This window comes from Ornithodoros turicata, chromosome 5, assembly GCF_037126465.1.
Source record: "Ornithodoros turicata isolate Travis chromosome 5, ASM3712646v1, whole genome shotgun sequence".
In the NCBI taxonomy this organism is placed as follows: Eukaryota; Metazoa; Arthropoda; class Arachnida; order Ixodida; family Argasidae; genus Ornithodoros; species Ornithodoros turicata.
The window spans coordinates 23986204-24006456 of record NC_088205.1 but is presented as its reverse complement, the minus strand read 5'-3'; the positions used below and the strand labels follow the sequence as shown (position 1 = coordinate 24006456).

General features: G+C 45.2%; 2 protein-coding genes across 2 annotated transcripts; one reads left to right on the top strand and one right to left on the bottom strand.

Annotated features, from left to right (window-relative positions):
* Positions 1-673: 673 nt before the first annotated feature.
* LOC135395392 (uncharacterized) lies at positions 674-10733 on the bottom strand. The gene is made up of 7 exons (XM_064626618.1): positions 10451-10733; positions 8080-8168; positions 6694-6940; positions 4478-4603; positions 3330-3430; positions 2288-2492; positions 674-818 (listed from the first exon to the last, which is right to left on the bottom strand). Exons 1-7 carry the CDS (start codon positions 10664-10666, stop codon positions 798-800), a joined length of 1005 nt encoding a protein of 334 aa, XP_064482688.1. The 5' UTR covers positions 10667-10733; the 3' UTR covers positions 674-797.
* A 6123-nt stretch (positions 10734-16856) lies between these two features.
* LOC135395391 (acanthoscurrin-2-like) lies at positions 16857-19883 on the top strand. The gene is made up of 3 exons (XM_064626617.1): positions 16857-16895; positions 17859-18408; positions 19688-19883. Exons 2-3 carry the CDS (start codon positions 17873-17875, stop codon positions 19704-19706), a joined length of 555 nt encoding a protein of 184 aa, XP_064482687.1. The 5' UTR covers positions 16857-16895; positions 17859-17872; the 3' UTR covers positions 19707-19883.
* The last annotated feature ends 370 nt before the right edge of the window (positions 19884-20253 follow it).

Here is a 20253-nt window from a genome sequence, read left to right as displayed (position 1 = left end):
GTGCCGTTGAATTATAATAACAAAACTAGGCTACCTAGAACGGTCAAAGGCATGTGTTTTTAAGGTTTTTGCCACCACCTGATGTGAATGCATCACGTAACGTCGTAAGTTTTATTGTGTACATTTTTGAGAACTGAACTCAGAAATTTGCCAAGTAAAGCTCACTTTTAACCCCCCCCCCCCCAATGTGAAGGACGTGACGAATTTACTTAAATTAATGGTAATTTAGGGGTGTTGAGCTATCCCACCGGGAAAAAAGGAAGCGGATCAGCATGCTTTTCGGAGCACCCAGAGCATAGCGCTCGACGACTTTTCGAGCGCAATCTTTGTCAGTCCGACGAAAGGAGGGTGTAAGCCAAGCCCACAGAGTGATAAGAGATAACACATAGTACTCTTTTAATACACATAGTACACTTGTTAATAACGCATCCGGCTTCCGCTGGGATTATGCCTTTCTTCTCCAAATTTCAAGACTGTCATTTTTTCTCATTGAGTGACAAGACGTGGCGCCGGTGACGCTGGGAACCCTAGACAACTTCTGCCTTGTGTTTGTAAATACCCTCTCCCACTACGCGCTCCGGCAAAGATACGCCCCTGTGTCACAGCTCCTTCCAGCTGCCTAGACCTGTACACACCGTGAAAATGTTGGAAGAAAGCTTCAGGCAAGATTGTCATGCACATGGCTTTTATTGGCCATACGTTGTTCAGAAAAAAAAAAGAGAAAAGAAGGAAGTAAAACACTCATGTCCGGGGACGGTTCAGGGTCAGGAGCAGCAGATCTTCCACGCATCTTCAATTCACCGGCCTCCAATTCGTGTCTGCAAGATTCAGCGTATTTTCACAAGCGTCTGTTACACGAATGACTTTTACTGTTGCTTAACGTGTATTGCACTTCTCCGGCTCCAGCTTTGTAGCGCTGAAGTAAAATATGTTTTTACTGCTTCCGTGGACTCTGGTTTTCACTGCATTTCGATAAACAGACTGGAGACAGAAATTAAATGCGTCTTGCAGGTATTCCCTGGCAAGTGAATAAACCTCTACCCGAGAAACGTCATCATGACGTTGGTAGACAGACTGAAACCGAAACGAATCGGAATGGGAGGCCTGGGTTCCACGAATGGACACTTGTTCGTTGCCTCCTATTGAAAGAAAAGTAGGACCGAAGGTCGCGTCCCTTTCAGGGATTATCGTAATCCCCTCAAGACCGTGGCTTTCGGACGCGGCCTTTGTCGTCTCTAGCTTCGAGCGTAGTTCAACTCTACCAAACTCATGGCGCTGTCGAACACTATGACGTCATTTGTTTACAAACAAGGAGAGGTCTATTGCGGAAATTTGAAATCAATAAGTTTTAGTATATCGTACGCTATCGCATTTGCGTACGCAAGGGATAGGGTTGGTGGTTCTGCGCACGCGCGATACATAAAGAGATCATTGTGCAGAACCACCACACTATGCTTTACATACGCAAAGGCGACAGCGTACGATATACTAAAACTGTAGCGGTACCTCAATACTAAGCTGGTGATCGGTAAATGTTAGCGACCTTTGATGCCAATATTGGATTAAGTTTGCAGACGCAACGTGTTAGTATATGGTCCAGAACTTTAGTTGCTGTCGTACATCGGAAAAGAAATCGCACGAATTGTTTGAGAAACACAGAAAGAAAAAGTCTAAAACCAACAAAACCTTTGCAACCACACCACTTTATACCGGAACAGTCAGCTGCGCAAACAATCCTATTGCATCCCACACACGACACCAGGCGTTGGAAAAGGGTACGCAAACATTTCACAACGAAATCAGCCTCCAGTATGACGTCTGAGATGCTCTTGCACCGGATGCCTTGTAACATGGCTACACTCTTATAGTAAAGCTTCACAGCAATACGCGTTTCTAAAGTCATCGATAATCTCGAATGGCATGGTTCTCTCCCTCGTTGTGATTAAACCGGAATCCGTACGCCTTTCTCTAACACTTATTCAATTACGTTAGTTATCACAAGAAGGCGCACATCCCATAGTTTTCACAAATCCAGAGTGACAAGGGTATCATTGTGTGCAATGATCGCCCTTCAGCGTATAATATAGATGAAATTCTGTTTTCAGAGTGTAGAGACTTGCGTTAAAAGATTTCGTGTGTGAGAATTTTCTCGAAGACGCACGTCCTGTGTAATGATTTTAGAGGTGGAAGACGTTGAATTCGACGGCCTCGACATGCACCTCCGTCCACGATCGCGCGATTATTTCATGAGGTTTGCCGATGGAAGAAACGCGTCAGTAGCACTCACGATCCAAATTCCTGTGGGCGTCAGGGAGCCGTGGATGAGGAGGTTGGCGTCTGTGTTCAGCTTCTCGGGTGTTCGGCTCGTGACCACAGCCTTTCCGTTGTTGTAGGCTACCAGGCTTTTTTTGAAGCGTTGTATGATGATGCGGGTCTTGCCTCTCTTGTTGTCTTCGTCGTAGGGCACCACGACGTCGCCGAGTGTCAGTAACCTGAAATAGTTTGTTCGAAAGCATCGCAATAATTTTGCTCTTACAGCGCGAAGCGGTGGCTTATAAACAATTATTCTGAAAGTCGCAAACCCATGCAAGGCATCGCGATCCGTCCACTCCGCAGACTGACCCAGCCAGGTAAGTGACCTGAGACGTGAGAATGCGTCCAGGGCAGGACTGGCCGTAGGTCTCACAGGGAATGTTCTCGGAAGGCTGCCTTGGTTTGACATGAGTTGATCGGGAAGGAATCGTCCGAGTATTCCCGCCGTCGGCTGATCTGAGATCTTTCTCAGTATGATTTTTTGTTGAAGTCCTTCCATGACGACATCTATGGGTAGCTTACAAGTTCAACAGAGCTGCTTGGCCGATGAGTTGGTTGATTTCTAACGAGTATCATGACGAAACTATAACAAGGACACAACATAGGGTGTCTTTATCATTGTTGTAGTACCGCCATGAACTCGTTAGAGCAGCAAGTCTTTGAGAGCACTCATTATTGCAGCAATGAAAGCCCGAAACCGCGGTGTCCTCATGTACGCCAATCAGCTTTGCTAATCAGCTTCGATCGTTTTTGACAGCCGAGGGCGTCAGCCATCAGCTATCGCAGTGTTCTGCTTTGCAGAAAGCAGCGATAGCTTTTGCTTTCAGAAGCTGTGCATGTGCAGAGGTAAAAGTTCGCAAAATCAATCCGTATGAAGCAGGTAACTGGTGGCCGAGCTGGCTAGAAATCGCTGGAGACTGCAAGTGCTGGAACATGCTGGCGTCCCACCTCTTAAATTTTCGTGACCACAACAAATCAATTTAACACAGAAATGATAGCTGGTGCTTGCTACTTACCCCTTTTGTTCTTCGTCGTTGACCTGCCGCTGTTCACCGAAGACGTTGATCCTGTCACCAACCTGCATGTTTCCTTTGAACGGAACTTTGACTGATGTTGGCTGCAACGATGCCAGATTAGTATTGGTTTACTTTAAAGATGAATACATAACGGATGCGTTTGCATATGATATGCCATTCTCAGAATGCTTTGCGCAAAACACCCAGAAGCGCTCACAGGAAAGGATGCCGCAAGCATCTTTCAATAACTAAATTCATTGGCTACTAAAATCAGCTCTCCCGATCGTATTACGAGACAGCAATTGAACCTCCGTATGCAATAAGGGGACACTTCAAAGAACCCCAAACCGAGAAAATTGCAAATGAGTATTTGGTAAAGTAATTGCAGTTGGGTTTCCTCGAATAACGCAAATGCAAAAGGTGTAACAAACAACAACAACAACTTTATTACGGGATGATGCCTGGAGAGTTTCATCGCCGGGAGCGATACTCTACCCTATTGCTGGTGGTGATGCGGAGAATGAAATAATGAGCCCTTTCACAATAAGGATCGAAGAGAGCCTTGACGGCAGAGCGTTGGTGCGCTGGATGTGGCCAGGGACCAAGCAATTTTGTGAGATAGGGGGCGGGAGTCTAGCTCGTTGAGCGCGACCTAGCAATCAATGTAACACCGCTGCTCTAACAACAGCTTTCAATGCACAGGGATTTCGTGCAAAAAAAAAAAAAAATCATGAGACGAGCTTTGATGGTGAACAACGTCGATGCCCGGTATAGGGTGCAGTCACATGTGTGTAGTGGAGCTGCCAGGATCGGGCATTTTCTTTTTTTTTCCATTTTGACACTCCTAGTGCTAACACATTAATAAAATGCCTTTGGATGCAGTCCAGTCCAGCTACGGGATCAAGGACTGCATGCTTTTATGTGGCATATTCGTACAGACGGATGCACGTATCAGACATGACACGTACATCAAACGTAGTAGTAGTCACGTAGTCACACGTAGTCACGAATAGTAGTAATCTAGTAAGCAAGTGCGATTTAGATATCTACGGCAACAAGACCCCGCCTGTAGGAACAACCCCCCCCCTTTTTTTTTGTTTTCTGCGTAGCGTCATCCATCTATCCTGCACGAACGAGGGTCTACATACCACGAAGCGCGAAGGAACGTGTACTGACTTGACGAAGATGTTGTCGGTCACGGTAAGGTCATAGGGTTCCATCAGCTCTGTTAGAGGATCGTCGACACGAGCGACTTCTTTGCAGTTCACCAAGATCTGTCAAAAGGAAGAAGAACGTATATGGTCATATACGTGTCATTCGCTTTGCAAACCAGCTTCCAATGCGGTTCTAGCGTTATTTACGCTGTCGGAAAGCAGCTCTCTAATCATATTACATTTCGTACGTCTTGGGCTATTTCACTATGACGTCGCACACACAGGCATTAGCGTGGCACTGGGACATATCCGAACATTTTGAGATTGCGGAGAGACTTGGTTTAGGGCTGCAGTACACTACAAGTACTGGGATGTAACCCAATGCTTTTAAAAAAAGGATGGACAACTGAGTTTGAGTTTGAATATATTTATATAAAACAAATGCCCGCATTGACAACTCATACCAATAGAACTCATACCAAGCCATGAGTTGTCCTCATGTTGTCCTCAGTTGTCCTCATGAGTTGGATGAACTGAGTGGTCGCCCAAGCACTGATGTGAAGTCGGATGACTACACTTAACTCAGGCTGAACTACTTGTGGCGTTCAAACTGGGCTCGAGGCAGCGTCTGTTGTGTGCACCCTCCAACTGTCTGTCTTCGCTCTCCGTGTTGTGTAGGGAACCTCCACTGAACTCCTGTCGCGCGCTTCCTTGGTCGATCGGCCCTATCCTCAAATATGGCGCAACGTTATATATATAACGTCTACCTTATCGATAATTCAGAATCTCCTATGTTTATGTCATCCACCCGTAGATAAATATGCACGTGAAATAGACATCTGCTCGAGAAACGTCATCATAACGATCGTAGACAGACTGAAATCGAAACAAATCGGAAGGGGGGAGGGCTAGGGTCCACGAATGGACACTTGTCCGCTGCCTCCTATAGACCTCTGCCCGAGAAGACAGACTGAAACCGCAACAAATCGGAAGTGGAGGGCTGGGTTCCAAGAATGGGGATTTGTTCGCTGCCTCTTACTGAAAGAAAAGGATAGCTGGGCGTCCTAACTCATGAGGACCCTCATGAAGACTCCTCACCCTCACCTCACGACGGTGAGGTGAGGGTGAGTGAGGCCAGACCACGATTAACATTCCTCACGAGGACAGTCGTGAGGCATTGTCCCTCATGAGGCCCACCGTGAGGGCCCTCATGAGGCCAGTCGTCGTGAGGCCATCAGTACGTGAGGGTACAACTTATTCTGTGAGGAGCCTCACGGATGAGTTCGTAAGGCCCTTTGTGAGCCTTTCGTGAGGGGCTCACGGATGAGGTGACGGGTTCAGCCTCCTCTTTGTTGATGCCAAACACTAACGTTAAACCTCACTGTGACATTAACAACTCTTACCAAATTTATCCAAGCACAGCACGAAACCCTATAAACAGTTTAATGCCGCGCAGTATCGTTAGTACCAACTACCGACACAATAGTTCAACGCCGACGTGTCATGTGAACATGACGGAAAGTTCGCTCGTGCCTCCTATTGACTTGAAGACATGTCAGGCCATGGGGTATTCACGAGGCGAGGGGCGAGGGCTCGTGAGGATGAGGGGTCGTGAGGCCAATGAGGGCCTTCATGAGGTGACGGCACGTGAGGATGAGGACTCGTGAGGCCATGTGGGTCCTCATTAGGCGAAAGCACGTGAGGCGCCGTGAGGACATGAGGGCCCTCATGAGGTAAAGACACGTGAAGATGAGGACCCTCATGAGGTGAAGATACGTGAGGCCATAAGTGTTGTGAATAGCCTCATCAAGTGAAGGCATGTGAGGATGAGGATGGTGAGTCCTCTCGGGATCCCGATGCCCTGAGGTGAGGTTTGTGAGTGCAAAATATAAAATGGAATGTGATGGTGAGGGCGACTGAGGTTTAGTCACTGGTGAGGAACATTTGGTGAGGGTGAGTGAGGCCAATAAAATCTGTGCTCCGAGAGGTGAGGATGAGTGAGGCTGCAGGAAAATGCCCACCTATGAAGAAAAGTAGGACCGAAGGCCGCGTCCCTTTCAGGGACCATCGTAATCCCCTCAAAACCGTGGCTTTCGGGCGCGACCTTGTTCGCCTCTAGCTTCGAGCGTAGTTCAACTCTACCAAATTGGTGGCGCTGTCGAACACTAAGACGTCATTTGTTTACAAACAGGGAGAGGTCCATTGCGTACCTTAGTGACCTTGGTGCTCCAGCGAATGCGGAAGGCATAGTGATGGTTAGGCTCGAGCTTAAGGACGTCCTCAGGGACGGAGACTGTCTTCCCTCCTGTCTTAGCAACATGCAGTGTGTACTTCTGGGGCTCGGAGTAGTAGGGACCGGGCTCGTCGAGTCCTCGCTGCTGTGGTCTGGCGGGTGTCTTGAACTGGATCACGAGGACGGGTTTTTTCTCCTGACTCAGGGTAATCGCGTTCGTGGACCTACGCGGAGAAAGAAAATAGTGCTGCAATACATGCTGCACGTGCCGCAGGGTATAGAACTGCGGACAATGTCATTGGATAATTCGCTGGATTATTTTCGTGCTGGACACAACATTTTGGTGACCTTTACAGACAGCGTGGGTGGGTGAGCACTGTTGGAGTTCGGAGTAAAACGTGGTCTCACACACTATATCCAGGGCCGGTGCTAGGGGTGTGTGGGGCCTGTTTCAGTGTCCCCGCTAGGCCTATGCAAGCGCGGGGCCTATAAGGCGGTCGGCTTACTCGCCCCCTCCCCCCTATCGCCAGCCCTGAATCACAATCGCGTAGACGATTAGTCGATTACTGTCACTTGCTCGAGCTTAAGTTCGTACTTACAGCAAGAGTTTTTACCAATTCGACAGAATTTTAACAGCTGCCAACTTACCACGTTTTCTCAGGAGACGTTGGATGAAATATGAGGCAGAAGAACTCGCCTACACCGCGTTTGGTTTTCATCAAACGCTACCTTGCGTATTTCTGTGCGCGGTATGTATAGCGCATAATATAAATGGAATTGCTCGTAAATCTATGGCATAGCAATAAAGACTCGGAAAGCTTTGCTATTTGCTTCGTATAAGCGTATAAACCTTTTACGGGGCCCCTGTTTATCGGGGAGGTCCGCGACGTTTTAGGCGACTTTAAATTAAGTTATCTAATTTTACTAGTTTTCATCTCATTAGAAAGAAAATAGTGTATGAGAAACGTAAATGAATGAAGTAGTAGTATGAAACTACTACTACTACTACTACTACTACTAAAGTGCAGGAATGCGAAAGAAGTCAAAAGTGTTAATGTGATTGCGCATTGATGTTAAGAAGGGATGATGTAAAAGACGAACAAGGCGAAATCTTTGCTCGAGTCGATATTTTTAAAATCTCGCTTTTCATTAGAACAATTGAAGGTTTGGGTTCTCTACCGGGATTTGATGTACTTACTATGGGCAGATTTGGAGAAGAATTGAAGGCTTCTAAAAAGCACTTACTGCTATCCATGTTCAATAATATTTGGGTTGTTGATAGGGAATATGTGTTAAATTTTGTATTTATCAACTGTTCCCTTTTTGTTTTGATGTTCACAGTAAGTGCTCACTAGATACTCACTCGCCCTCAGAACCGGACGGAGAGACCTCCAGGAAGACACTATTGCTATATTTGCTGAATCCGCTCAGCTGGAGTTCCGTTTTCAGGTCCTGAAAGGTTAAAAAAGGGAAACAAACTATTGGTATCGCGGCCAGCGTGTAGCACTATACAAATAATATGTATGGAGAGAAAATAACACATACAGAAAAAAATTCACATTCAATTTCACTCGTCCACAGCGCTTGAATCATATCTCTCTTTTTTTTAATTCTAGGGAAGCATGCACAATTGAGATCGGTTTCTGAGTGACTGGATATTGTTTTCATACAAAAAAAAACAAAAACAAAAAAAAAAAAACATGCGCGTATGTGCAGTGTCGGACTACTTCCAGAGGCACATGACAAGGTTCTGAGACAGGATCAGCAATGTCTGTCAGATACGTAAACTTCACATCATCCGCTAGATTGCAGAACAGGTCACTCCTAAAAATGAGAGGGGGGGGGGGTCGTAGTAGCTTGCCGTTGTTGGCGGCACTCAAGTGGGCATCGTCACGACTATAGCAAAAAAAAAAAAAAAAAAGAAAAAGATGGGAGAGGAGAGCTGACAATTTCAAAGGGAGGCATAGGCAGGATGACTAATACTGATGGGACGGAGGCACACTGTAGATGAGAGGTGCGCTAGAGTGGTCTTTCCGCGAGGCCCGTTTCTTGAAGAAAACGTACGAGGCCGCGAGTTTTTGAAAGTCGTTCTGCATAAGAACCTTAGGCGAAGAGGACGTCCGTCAGTATGCCAGGCCTACTCTTAAAAATGAACTTCACCGCATAGCACGATCCTAGCCAACCGTAATCTGGAATGATATCGTTATATGACCTAATTTGTAGAAAACGGGAGGCGTACGCCTTTTTTGTGACACTTATGCTGTTCATAATTGTCACAAAACAGGCGTACACCTCCCGTTTTCTACAAATCAGGGCAGATAACGATATCGTTCGAGACGATGGTTGGCCAGGAGCGTGCCATGCGGTAAAGTTCATTTCTAAGAGTGAATTGCTGTAGAAGATGTAGAACATTGGAGAACACGTCCCCATTCCATAGCAATGACGTCAGAGTACCAGCTACCAGAGGAGGTGATGGATTAATCTTCTGGGAGAACCTGGTAACGTGCCTGTTGACATCGGTAGCATCGATGGGTACCGCAAGGTGACTGGGTCAGTCACCCTAGTCATGTTAGGCTGCATATATATATATAGCAATGCTTGAGGGCGATTCATCCGGGAGCTTTTGTGCGTATCTACACACGGCGTCAACAATTTTGGATTTTCAGTTACCTATACACCTCGCCAGCTACCAGATTTCCAACGTCGGTAGCATTGGTGACGTTGAATGCGAATGTTTCATGGTCAAACTTTGCACGATTCAAAGCTGTGTGTACATGATGTATAAGAACAGTACTGTCTGTGCTTGTTACTGAAAATCATAATGTTTGAGCTCGTGTTTCTGGTACACGAAAAAGTAAACTTTTCGTTTCCGTTCCCGTTTTCGTTTCCTGGCTACTTTCGCTCCGTATCGTAAATTCCGCTCCGTCACTCTATACCGTTACGTTTCGCTCCGTAAATTCGGTGCTGTTTCCGTTTTGGAAGCGTATTTCGTTTCAGCTTTCGTTTCCGAGGTAGTATTTTCGATCCGTTTGTGACGTGTGTTCAACAGATGCAGATTCATGCGGATTTCATTGGACTGCTTAGCAGTCCGCTTAAGCTCTTCGCAACAGTTGCGAAGCTACGCGACTTATCAAAATGCCAGTATAATGTTTGCAATCAACTTCCTCCCTGTGGCTCTTGCATGGGCTGTCACGAGATATTTGAGGACCCGGACAAAACAAGTTAAACATGTGACAATCTCATATCAGCAAATCAGCATCTCATGCAAAATGCTTTTGTTATTCTTTAACCAGAGTGCATTCCAGTCAGCGGTCTGGAGAGTTCAAGACACCGCATTCGGTTCCATGCAGCACAAAGAACAAGGAGAGAGAGAAAAAAAAGTTTAGTACTTATACCCTTTAGGTGGTAACGTGCTGTCACGTATGTTAGTCCAAAAAGGTGTTAAGGTTAAACCACTTAAATATGGTGCAATACTAAACTCTGTTGTAACATAACCACCTTAAGGGCAGGAAGGAGGCAGGTGGGAGGAGGTTACCACATTTTCAAACCCCATTTTTGTATAACTGTACTTTGTAACCCTATGCCTTGTAACGTGACAATTGCAGAATGTTATCTGTGTACAAATGGTTGCTCCTGTTCGTCCGATATTTTCTGCACGAGGCTCATATTGGAGGTCCCGTGCATACAAAATTGCCATCCTACAGCTATAAACCGAAACTTTAGGTATTTCTTACCGGATTATCGAAGTGCAGTCCACTTGAAGTACGCGCGCGCTTAAGAGACTTATTGCAGATCTTGATACTGTCTTCGATCTCCTCATTGATCGCGAATCTGTCAAAGTTTATCGGTATTTCATCTTCTGAGTCGCTGTCATTCGCAAAAGCGCTGAATGGTGCTGGCTGAAATATAGTTTTTCCTTTGGGTGGGAACAGTACTCGTGGTTGAGTCATGACTTGAACCACGTAGCCGGATGATGGGAAAGCTACTCGAGTCCAAAGCCAGTATGGAAAGCAGCAGGAGCACACGTAGCTTTTATAGGCAGGCCATAAAGCTCAGTTTCAACATTGTTGCACCCCTTGTGAATAGGACGCTGCCGGTAAATTATGTCGTTCCAGAATATTCCAGATAGAAGTGGGAGAGGATTGTTTCGCTATCAGTGTTACAATTTATATCCTCAGTGGAACAAAAACAGGTGCAAAAAGCGATGCTTCGAGAGTACTCTCGAAGGATAGCGGAGAAATGAAATGGAGTGAGGCGTATATACCGTAGACTAACGTCTCCATTTTTTCTCTTATAAATCAGATCAAATCAACAAGGGCTGTATTGCCTCGCTGAGCATAGCATTTTATTTATCTCGTATTGACCCCCAAATACCCTTGTAATATAAAATGCATACAAGGCATAGATGAAGACGAATCTTTGGGAAAGAGCAGGCCATCGCAAACGCAAATTTACTATTTGTCCTTTATCCCGTTCAATGCATCCATGCTCAAATTATCAAAAGCTCGTGTTATTATCAAACCGTAAATTATTGGCTAATCAATCTAACAACCTGCCTCATTTCTACCATGATTCCCATGACATCATATACAGGAAGAAATAAATTTAAGATATAACAACATTATGTAAAAACAACAACGACATCCACTGATGAGTAGCGGATGTGCTGCATCAAAGGGACGAATTCTTCAGGTCCATTAGTCGTGATCCTCACATATAGGACTGACGTCCACATATGCTTTCTTCCCATGGGGGGGGGGGGGGGCAAGTACGAAATTTGCGCCCCCATATTTGTTATAGGCGCATTATACGATATCTTGAAACTAGCCACATAATCAATTTCTTCAACACGAGGGTATAAGCAAGTGGCAGCATAACCTCACCAGAGAGCTCAACTTATGAGAGAAGATCCGCAGCCTATTCTGATATAACGCGATCGCTTTCGCAGAGCCGGAAGGTACCTGTTATTTTACAGGTTATTTTACAATCTACAGTGAAGACCTTTCGATGTCGTGAAAGCGTCGTATGGTTGACCGTCTGTCCATTGACAGACTGCACAACATTTTAAGCTAATGGAAGAGGATCGGGACATCGTTTTAACACATTTCTAACCATGTGCTTTCGCACAGTGCACATTTTTCTCTACTATAGCGTCCTTATCATCATCGACAGTAGGTTTTCCAGTCAAGTGATGAAGCCATCGTTAGCATGAAGCAACAGTGACTCTCCGCGGACAAAAACGCAGATGTATGACATCATTTTTGCGATTGAGAAAAAACGTTGTGAGACACAGTGGCGTCGGAACTATTTTTCCAGTGGGGGAGCGAAAAAAGTGCTACCATAAACATAATCATCATTATCATCATCATTATTTTCCTTGAGGGCTCATGCTGGCGTTATACAGGGTTGCTACAAAAACTGTAAACGTGCTCCAGGCAAATTTGTACAGTAGATCTAAAATACCATTGCAGAAGTATTGTAATTAAATGACGCTTGGTGGTGGGCTAGTTGGTATGAGTTCAGTGCGTCCGGCTTTTTTTTACTTCTGCGCAGTGCCTAGACCTCTATGACAAGTAATGTGTAAGGAACTTCGGAGACTTGTGCCCGGGAATCGTCGTCGCGGTATGTACACGTGCCGCGACCCAAGAAGGAAGCGACCCAAGCAGCACAATGTACTGAAAGTCGAGTGCAATAGTGGTGGACGGTATGTTTCTTATCAATGCGCTTTAGTTGCACGAGCGTGTTCAAGGCCTTCCACCTACCCGTCCACCCCTATTGCACCCGACTTTCAGTACATTGTGCTGCTTGGGGAATATCGTCTGATCCGCAAGCCTTCTGCGAAGGAACCAGACTTTCTTGGGGTGGTCTGGAGCTCAGCAAGAATGTGTCCCTGTGACACCCAGCTCTTTGACTGGCAGAGGTGGGGAAATTACTTTTATTTTGTAATGCATTACCATTACTCATTACTTGTATAAAAAACTAATGCATTACACTCCTCATTACTTTTTCGATCTTAGTAATGCATTAGTAATGTCATTACTTTAACGAAGTAATGGCATTACTCTGGCATTACATTTACATTTTAGGGCATAAGCCTCAAAGATGCTATGCATAAGTTTTCCTTGCTTTTTTTCTTATAGGCAATAGCCACCTGAGTATCCCCCAAATCGGTGCTACTAAATCCCGACAGAAGCGAGGCTGATAGGCAAAAACTATTGATAAGATTTACTGCAGCATAGTAGGAGTTAACGCTCAAAGTTTTCGTCCGCTAGCCTTGCCCGCTTCGGCGACAGGACATCTTTTGCCGTACTGAACACTCGCTCAGCGGAACCGAATGACTGAATTTCCGTGTTGAACTGCACAAACAGTCTCTTCATTTTCGGGAACCCATCTAGCGATTCTAGGCTGCGATCCTTATAGCTTGCACCGAACCGTAAAATGTCTCCCATCGCAACTAACTGGCTCTATATACGCACTAAATTCGACCTACGAACGGGACAAGTCTTCACCCGCCGGCTCCATGATGCCTTTTCGCTATGCCCAGCCCTAAAATTATGTCCTTGCAGAAAAACGACCTCTGACAGCACAAGAGAAACTAACACAGTACCATACCAAAACAGCGAATCACTAGTGCAATTGTCACTTGTTACCCTAATAGAGGCTATGTTTCTATTTCGTTGATTTTCCTTTACTCCAAATGCGTACAGGAGAAAATCGGTGATACCATCATGGACACTTGTGACACACACCGCCGACTGTTGAACTCTTGTAGAATTCCCCAGGCTGGGCCCTTCTCTTTCTTTGTTGCCCTGAGTTCATTGTTAAAGGCGGGTTGAAAAAACCTGGATGTGTTCCCAATCTTCACATGGCGCAATGAACATTTGACAAAAGTAATGAGTAATGCCACCCTGCATTACTTAGTCGAAATGTAATGCATTACTATTACTCATTACTTGCTGGCAAAATGTAATTCATTACCATTACTCATTACTCAAAAGTAATGCATTACCGCTAATGCATTACTTTGTAATGCATTACTCCCCACCTCTGTTGACTGGGTATCACGCTGTCGTTATCAGTCCAGGGCGACTCAATTAGAAAAGCCGGGTAAATGACAACAGCGGGTAGTTTTGGACACCAGTACGCTGGAAAGTGAGGAGCCAGCAATCCGGTTAACAGCTGGAATATTTTACTATGACAAGCGAGCATATACATAAAATTAAGACAACAAACAAGCTGCGATACATATCTCTTACCAGAGGTCTGGGCTTCTCTGATGTCTATGGTGTTTGATAATCATGTAACGCTGCTGCAGGCGACAACTTGATGGCGCTCCCTCGACGTTGCCGATGCCGACACGTGAACACATTTAACAGCAAGATCGTACGTGCAGCAAATGAATGGATAAATTTCGAGGCTAGAGTTGTATTCGACTGTAAGTGGTGTGTAGACGTTACATGCAAGATTACACTTAGCAGCTTTTGAGATGCCACCCCTACCTCCCCCCCCCAAAAAAAAGCTAAACAGAACGAAATGGCGAACAGCGTATTCATATCCGGTACCTCGGCGGACGCCCAGGGTGTGCCACCAAGATCCCCCCCCCCCCCCCCCCCCCCACACTTTGTGGGTCCTTCTTGAAATCCACGTTACCAATGGATTGATTAGATAATGGAACTATCCGTGGCATCGAGGTACTTGCACTATTAAGTCAGAAAATGAGCTAAATGCACCCCTATACTACCGAATAATGCAGTTTGGCCATGAACTTACTTTCGAATTTCATTTGCCGGCCACGGAGTCATGGCCAGTCAGATCCATTATATCATAACCACGTGTTAAAACGTGAAGTATTGGCGATCGCACTCAAGCGGAGAGGTTGTCTAAGTGTTGTGCTTCAGTTGATCGTGCTGATGGGCAGGTAGATATAGAGATATTGATGAGATAGCTCGGTAAAAAAAAGAATACTGTGGTATGGTCCCTACCTGCAATTGCGGTAATTGCTATAATCATGCCGTCTAGCGAAGGAAGGTTAAGCAACCCCTTTTGGGAGACTGAGTTACTGCTGTATTAGTTACACAAAAAAGTAAAATGTGACGTAACATTGAGGGTTGCGTAGAGTATAAACTCCCGAGCAAACTGAATCCTGTTGCCGTTGCCCCTCCCTTCAAAAACGCGTAGAAAGATACAGAGGGAAAGAAACAGCTGGCTTTTTTTTTAAATTGGATGCTGAGACAGCAACAACGTCACTTGATTTTAACGATAATGATTGGTGTTTTGCATCACGACAAGCGATCTATAACCCCGGTAACCGGAAAAATTATAGTAGTGAGCCTCACAGTGGATTATAATACAAAAACACGCTATAACAATACCGCTAACAAACTTCGCGTTCGTCATATTGTTAGTGCTTTTTTTTTGTATTATGATTCCGTAGTCGTACCAACAGGCCCAAATATCGTCTTTACCCACAGTAGGGACCGAGTACTACTACATTTTCCACTGGAAAGGGCGCAGTGTTGTTGTTGTTGTTGTGCTAGGTTAAATAACAAAGGGAGGTTGAATTCGCGCAAGCGAATTCTGCTACCCCACAAAGAACAGTGGTGACGTTGGTGAGCTTGATTTGACAATGAACCATGTCAAGCTGCTCTGTGCAGCTGTTTCACCAGCCCCATTTCAGTGAACAAGAAAATAAAGGTTAAATTAAAAAAAAAAAAACACAAATTGATCAAGCAATTTCGTCGTAGTGAGAAGTTGAGGGTCCAGCTGATTTGAAGTAACCACATCGCTCCACTTGTCGCAAGCCGTTACGAAACTGAGCAGTAAAAGCGACAAAGGGTCGCATTCATTGAATCCTGACGAAAGGTATTGGGTCAACTCTTGCAAGCACAGATGTGGAAGGAACGCCAGTTGCGCACTGGTACGAGGCCACTAACCGTGTATTCACACGGGCGACATCCTCTCGGAATATTCTAGTGGGAGAAGAAGAAGCAAAAAACTTCTAATGGGGTGGAAGTTGCGACACGTCTTAGATTGACGCACGGCGCTAGAATACCAAGGATGGCAGACTGTGCACATAGCAGACGACACAGACAGCCCTGCCGTATGCTACAGAATATATATTTTGGCTCAGCCGCATGATATTCCCCATGACTGGAGCACGGAAATAATGACAAAATATTAATAATATAATAAGTAAGCATGACGTTGAGAAGGATGGAACGACGGCCATCTCTTTCTGCTAAAGAAACGTCCGAGCTACAGCACCATTTGAATAAAAAACGGCGCAAGTACGCAGGAGAATGTACACCGGCGTGAGTTACAAATTTCGTAAATGCTCGCTCAGTACTTTTTGAGAAAAGAAAATTCTTATAAAATTAAGAGCGGTATGAATGTGACGGGATTCGTTTTTGTTTCGTTGTTTTTTGTTCTCGACGTTTGTGTTAACCTTTTCAAAATCAGTGCTGCCAACGTCTATAATTTGTGCTGTATATTAAGACCTTCATAGCATTTTTAAGGCACATAATCAGGTGCTCGCGTTATTGTTTTAAGTCGTGTAGTGTATAGTCATAAATTCCTTATTTGGAATCTTAAAACAATACGTAGTTTCCTTCAATGAAATGACCACGTATGTGTTGGTGCTTTCAACGTTCTCCATTGTGTTCAACTGATCCGACAGTCCCCTCCCTTACGGAAATTGCAACAATGCATATGCACCTAACGTTTACAGGCCTTCCGTACTTACCACCGCATCACAAAAGATTTATTGCCCAAGAACGGTTTCCCTAAGCCGTTCCGCAATGATCCGGTAATTCCCCCTGCACGATTACGCGAGATCACTGCTAAAAATGCTATCCGATAGTCCATCATTGACTGACTCGTCAATTGTGCACGAACAAAGACGGATCTGACCAACGCCTCCCGCAAGAAGAAACACGAAGATGCAGAAAGAAGAAACAGAAGCACGAGTAACCAAGGACGGGTGGGTTTTCTCAGCAGGGATAGCTCATATATGTGAGGGGGTGATCCCGGAGTTCGTGTCCTTGACATAACCAAACCTGCAACGTACTCCAGGGCTGATTTCCAGGGCTATAGGTGTGGACCGAAAGGAGTATTTAAAGAGGAGAATCTCAGAGCGTGGTCACCACTGTTACAGAAACGGTATAGGCAGCTCCGCTTGTGGTGAGTTCAGATTTTCTCTCTGTTGTGAAGGTTTGGGTGATAGCGAGATGCAGTCGTGAAAGGCAGTAGGCGATTTCCTCTCTTGTGTTTGGCAAGTGTAGCCAAGACTGTCGAGCCGATTGTATTTCGAACTTTTCAGTTCTTAAGCCTTACGGAAGAAAAAAAGAAAGTTTCTGGACAGAATTAATTGGGAGCATATTTATACGTATATGATGAGTCCGCACACAATTGTGGGGCTACATGCTGCACGTGTCGCAGGGTAAAGCTGGAAAATGCTGGTAAATTTGCTGGATTAATTTCGTGCTGGACACAAAATTTTGGTGACCTTACAGATAACGTGGGTAGGTGAGCACTGGTGGAGTTCGTAGTAAGACGTGGTCTCACACACTATATCACAATCGCGTAGACGATTACTGTCACTTGCTCCAACTTAATTTCGTACTTTCAGCAAGAGTTTTTAACAATTTGACAGAATTTTAACAATGACCAACTTACCACGTTTTCTCGAGAGATGTTGAATGAAATATGAGGCAGAAGAACTCGCCTACACAGCGTTTGGTTTTCATGAACGCTGCCTTGGGTATTTCTGTGTGCTGTATACTATAGTACATAATATAAATCGAATTCCACGTAAATCTTCAGTAGTATGGCATAGCAATAAAGTCTGCGAAAGCTTTGCTATTTGCAGCGTACAAGCGTATAAACATTTTACGGGGGCCCTCTCTATCAGAGAGGTCCGCGAGGTTTTAGGCGACTTTAAGTTAAGTTATCTAATTTTACTCATTAAATTATACACTTCATTAATTAACGATGAAAAATCGTACGTAATCGTACGTAAAAATCGTAAAAAATAATTTAATCGTAAAATGTTACATGAAATTTCTTAAGCGTCACTCACATAAACTATCAGAAAGGCTCAAATTCTACGTCGAAAAATATAGCAGTTGTTGAATATTTTTGCAGAAGCAAGGAACAATATGCAAGTTTCCAGTAACATCCTTTGCGTCTGCCTGTGCGCTGGGCTTGTCAGCTTTGCCACGGCTGGCTTCCTGAGAGGAGGCTCCGGAGGCTCTGGAGGTTATGGCGGATACGGAGCAACTGGAGGCGGAGGCTATGGTGGATACGGAAGAGGTTATGGTGGAGGCCTCGGAGGCTCTGGCGGTGGGCTAGGTGGCTACGGTGGAGGTCTCGGAGGCTCTGGCGGAGGGCTAGGTGGCTACGGTGGAGGTCTTGGAGGTTCTGGCGGAGGTCTAGGTGGCTACGGTGGAGGTCTTGGAGGCTCTGGCGGAGGCCTAGGTGGCTACGGTGGAGGTCTCGGAGGCTCTGGCGGAGGGCTGGGTGGCTACGGTGGAGGTCTCGGAGGCTCTGGCGGAGGGCTCGGCGGTGGTCTTGGTGGTTACGGCGGTGGTTATCGTGGAGGAATGGGTGGTTACGGTGGAGGGCGTGGCGGATATGGAGGAGGAGGATATGGCGGAGGCTTTGGAGGAGGCTACGGTGGAGGATTCGGCAAAAAGTGAGTTACATTTACTTCGCAGGTTCTGATGCTATTTTCGCCGCTATTTCTAGTGTTGACGTCACAATTCGACCGTTTCGAGACGACCGAGCAGACGACAGAATCAAAAAAGATTAGATACATTCCCCGTTGTGCAGAGTATGTGACACACGATGGCGGCTGCTCTTCTCAAAAGAAGCGACGGCAGCCGAGCTTGAGCGCTTGGCGTAATTTGGGCTCTCATGTCAATCCTGCATGCAATTACGTGCCTTATTTGGTGCGTGTTAGAACGGAGATGGTGATCGCCATGTTGAAGACAACTTATACACTGTTTTAACAGTGTATTACCGATGCACGGCACGAAACTCAGTTTCTCTTCGATATATGTGAACCTGAGACGCCTTCGCGAGGGCGACGCTGTCGTCCTGCACGAGATGTGCTAACCGTACCCTCCGAGAACGGAACTTCGCAGTATAACATGCTCAGAATCAACGGTCATTTAGGAGATGATATCGCCCTCTTCGCTGATTTGTAGCGCGCGGATCTTCGTACCAATTAACGTATACCCAACTTGATACAGCAAGGCATACATTTTCTATTTCAACGTGAAATGTTGAATGCGGTGAAATTTCTCATGTCCATGAGAGGGACCGTGCACTTTGTACATGTAATGCTCCCCATGTCACATTGTTGTCAAAATTCCAGTCCCTCTTGAAGGGGCGTTCTGCTCGGATATAGGACCAGAAATGAGGAGAAAAATGTTCCTAATGAATTATACTAATGCCTTACATTCCATTTTTTTCCTTTATCTCATCACGGTCACCATTACCAATGCATTACATTTTTGGAGGAGTAATGCGTCAAGGATATTGCTCATTATTAGGTCGAAAATTCAGGCGTTGTTTAAAGTCAGTATATAGTTACGAATCGTACCTTCTAGAGGCAACGAAAATCTCCAAGGAGGACAAAGTCAAAGTGGAGTCTTTGAACATTGAACTCATTCTACGCTGGCAGATAATCTTATGTGTGGTCGCTCATTTAGATTAGATTATGCATATACTGCTTTCGTTTCTCGACTGTAATTACTGCCACCGGTAATGTGTAAGGACGTAAAGTACGAATGCACTTCACGTTACATTATGACCAATGTGACGTATTACTTTATAAAACTGTAACGAGTAATCCTACAATTTTACCAACTACGGATAGGAACGAATAATTTCTATATCAAAACCAACGAAAACTTTCTAATATATTTGTACCTATTTTCCTGTCTCACGAATCTATTCCGTTTTTACAGAGCCTACAAGAAGTGGTAGACACAGAAACTCCGGCATACGATCCTCTCTCTCTCTCTTTTTTTTTTTTTTGCAAAGCCTTGGGAGCAGCTGTGATACGAAACTGTGCTGAGAACAAGAAACCAAACAGGACGAGACTTATGGGTCGACAATTATTCTCTCATGTGTGTTGAATAAAGTTCAGTCAGAATGACAGTATCCGTTGTTGCACGTTCCAGTTTTCGAGTCCTCTTCAAATTCTCTTCGTCAACGTACTCTAAACAACTATCGTTGAGAACCCCCCCATAAGCTTGGCATAATCTATACGCCTTTGTGTGAATGCGTTCACTGTGGGAGTTTAGTGCGCTGAAAGCGTGCACAATAACGGCGTATAAGTCACGAAAGTTGCGGGACGACAGACAGACGCTCTCATGGTGCAATTATTAACGGTATAGCACTGGAGAAGGCATGTAGTGCTATCACAGAATCGCAACCGTCTGAAACGAGAAGGGTGCACGCAGGTGCAGAACAAAGTAGCGTGAAGCGTTTTACACAATTTTTTTCACACCCAAATCAACTCAAATAGTGG

Bases quoted from the DNA above. Each gene is read 5' to 3' on its own strand.
- LOC135395392 (XM_064626618.1), bottom strand. From the start codon at position 10,666: ATGACTCAACCACGAGTACTGTTCCCACCCAAAGGAAAAACTATATTT. The intron at 6,941-8,079 runs GTGAGTATCTAG...TTCTCCGCGTAG, and splicing joins CCGTCCGGTTCTGAGGGCGA to GTCCACGAACGCGATTACCC. The intron at 3,431-4,477 runs GTATGTAGACCC...GCATCGTTGCAG, and splicing joins ACGTTCCTTCGCGCTTCGTG to CCAACATCAGTCAAAGTTCC.
- LOC135395391 (XM_064626617.1), top strand. From the start codon at position 17,873: ATGCAAGTTTCCAGTAACATCCTTTGCGTCTGCCTGTGCGCTGGGCTT.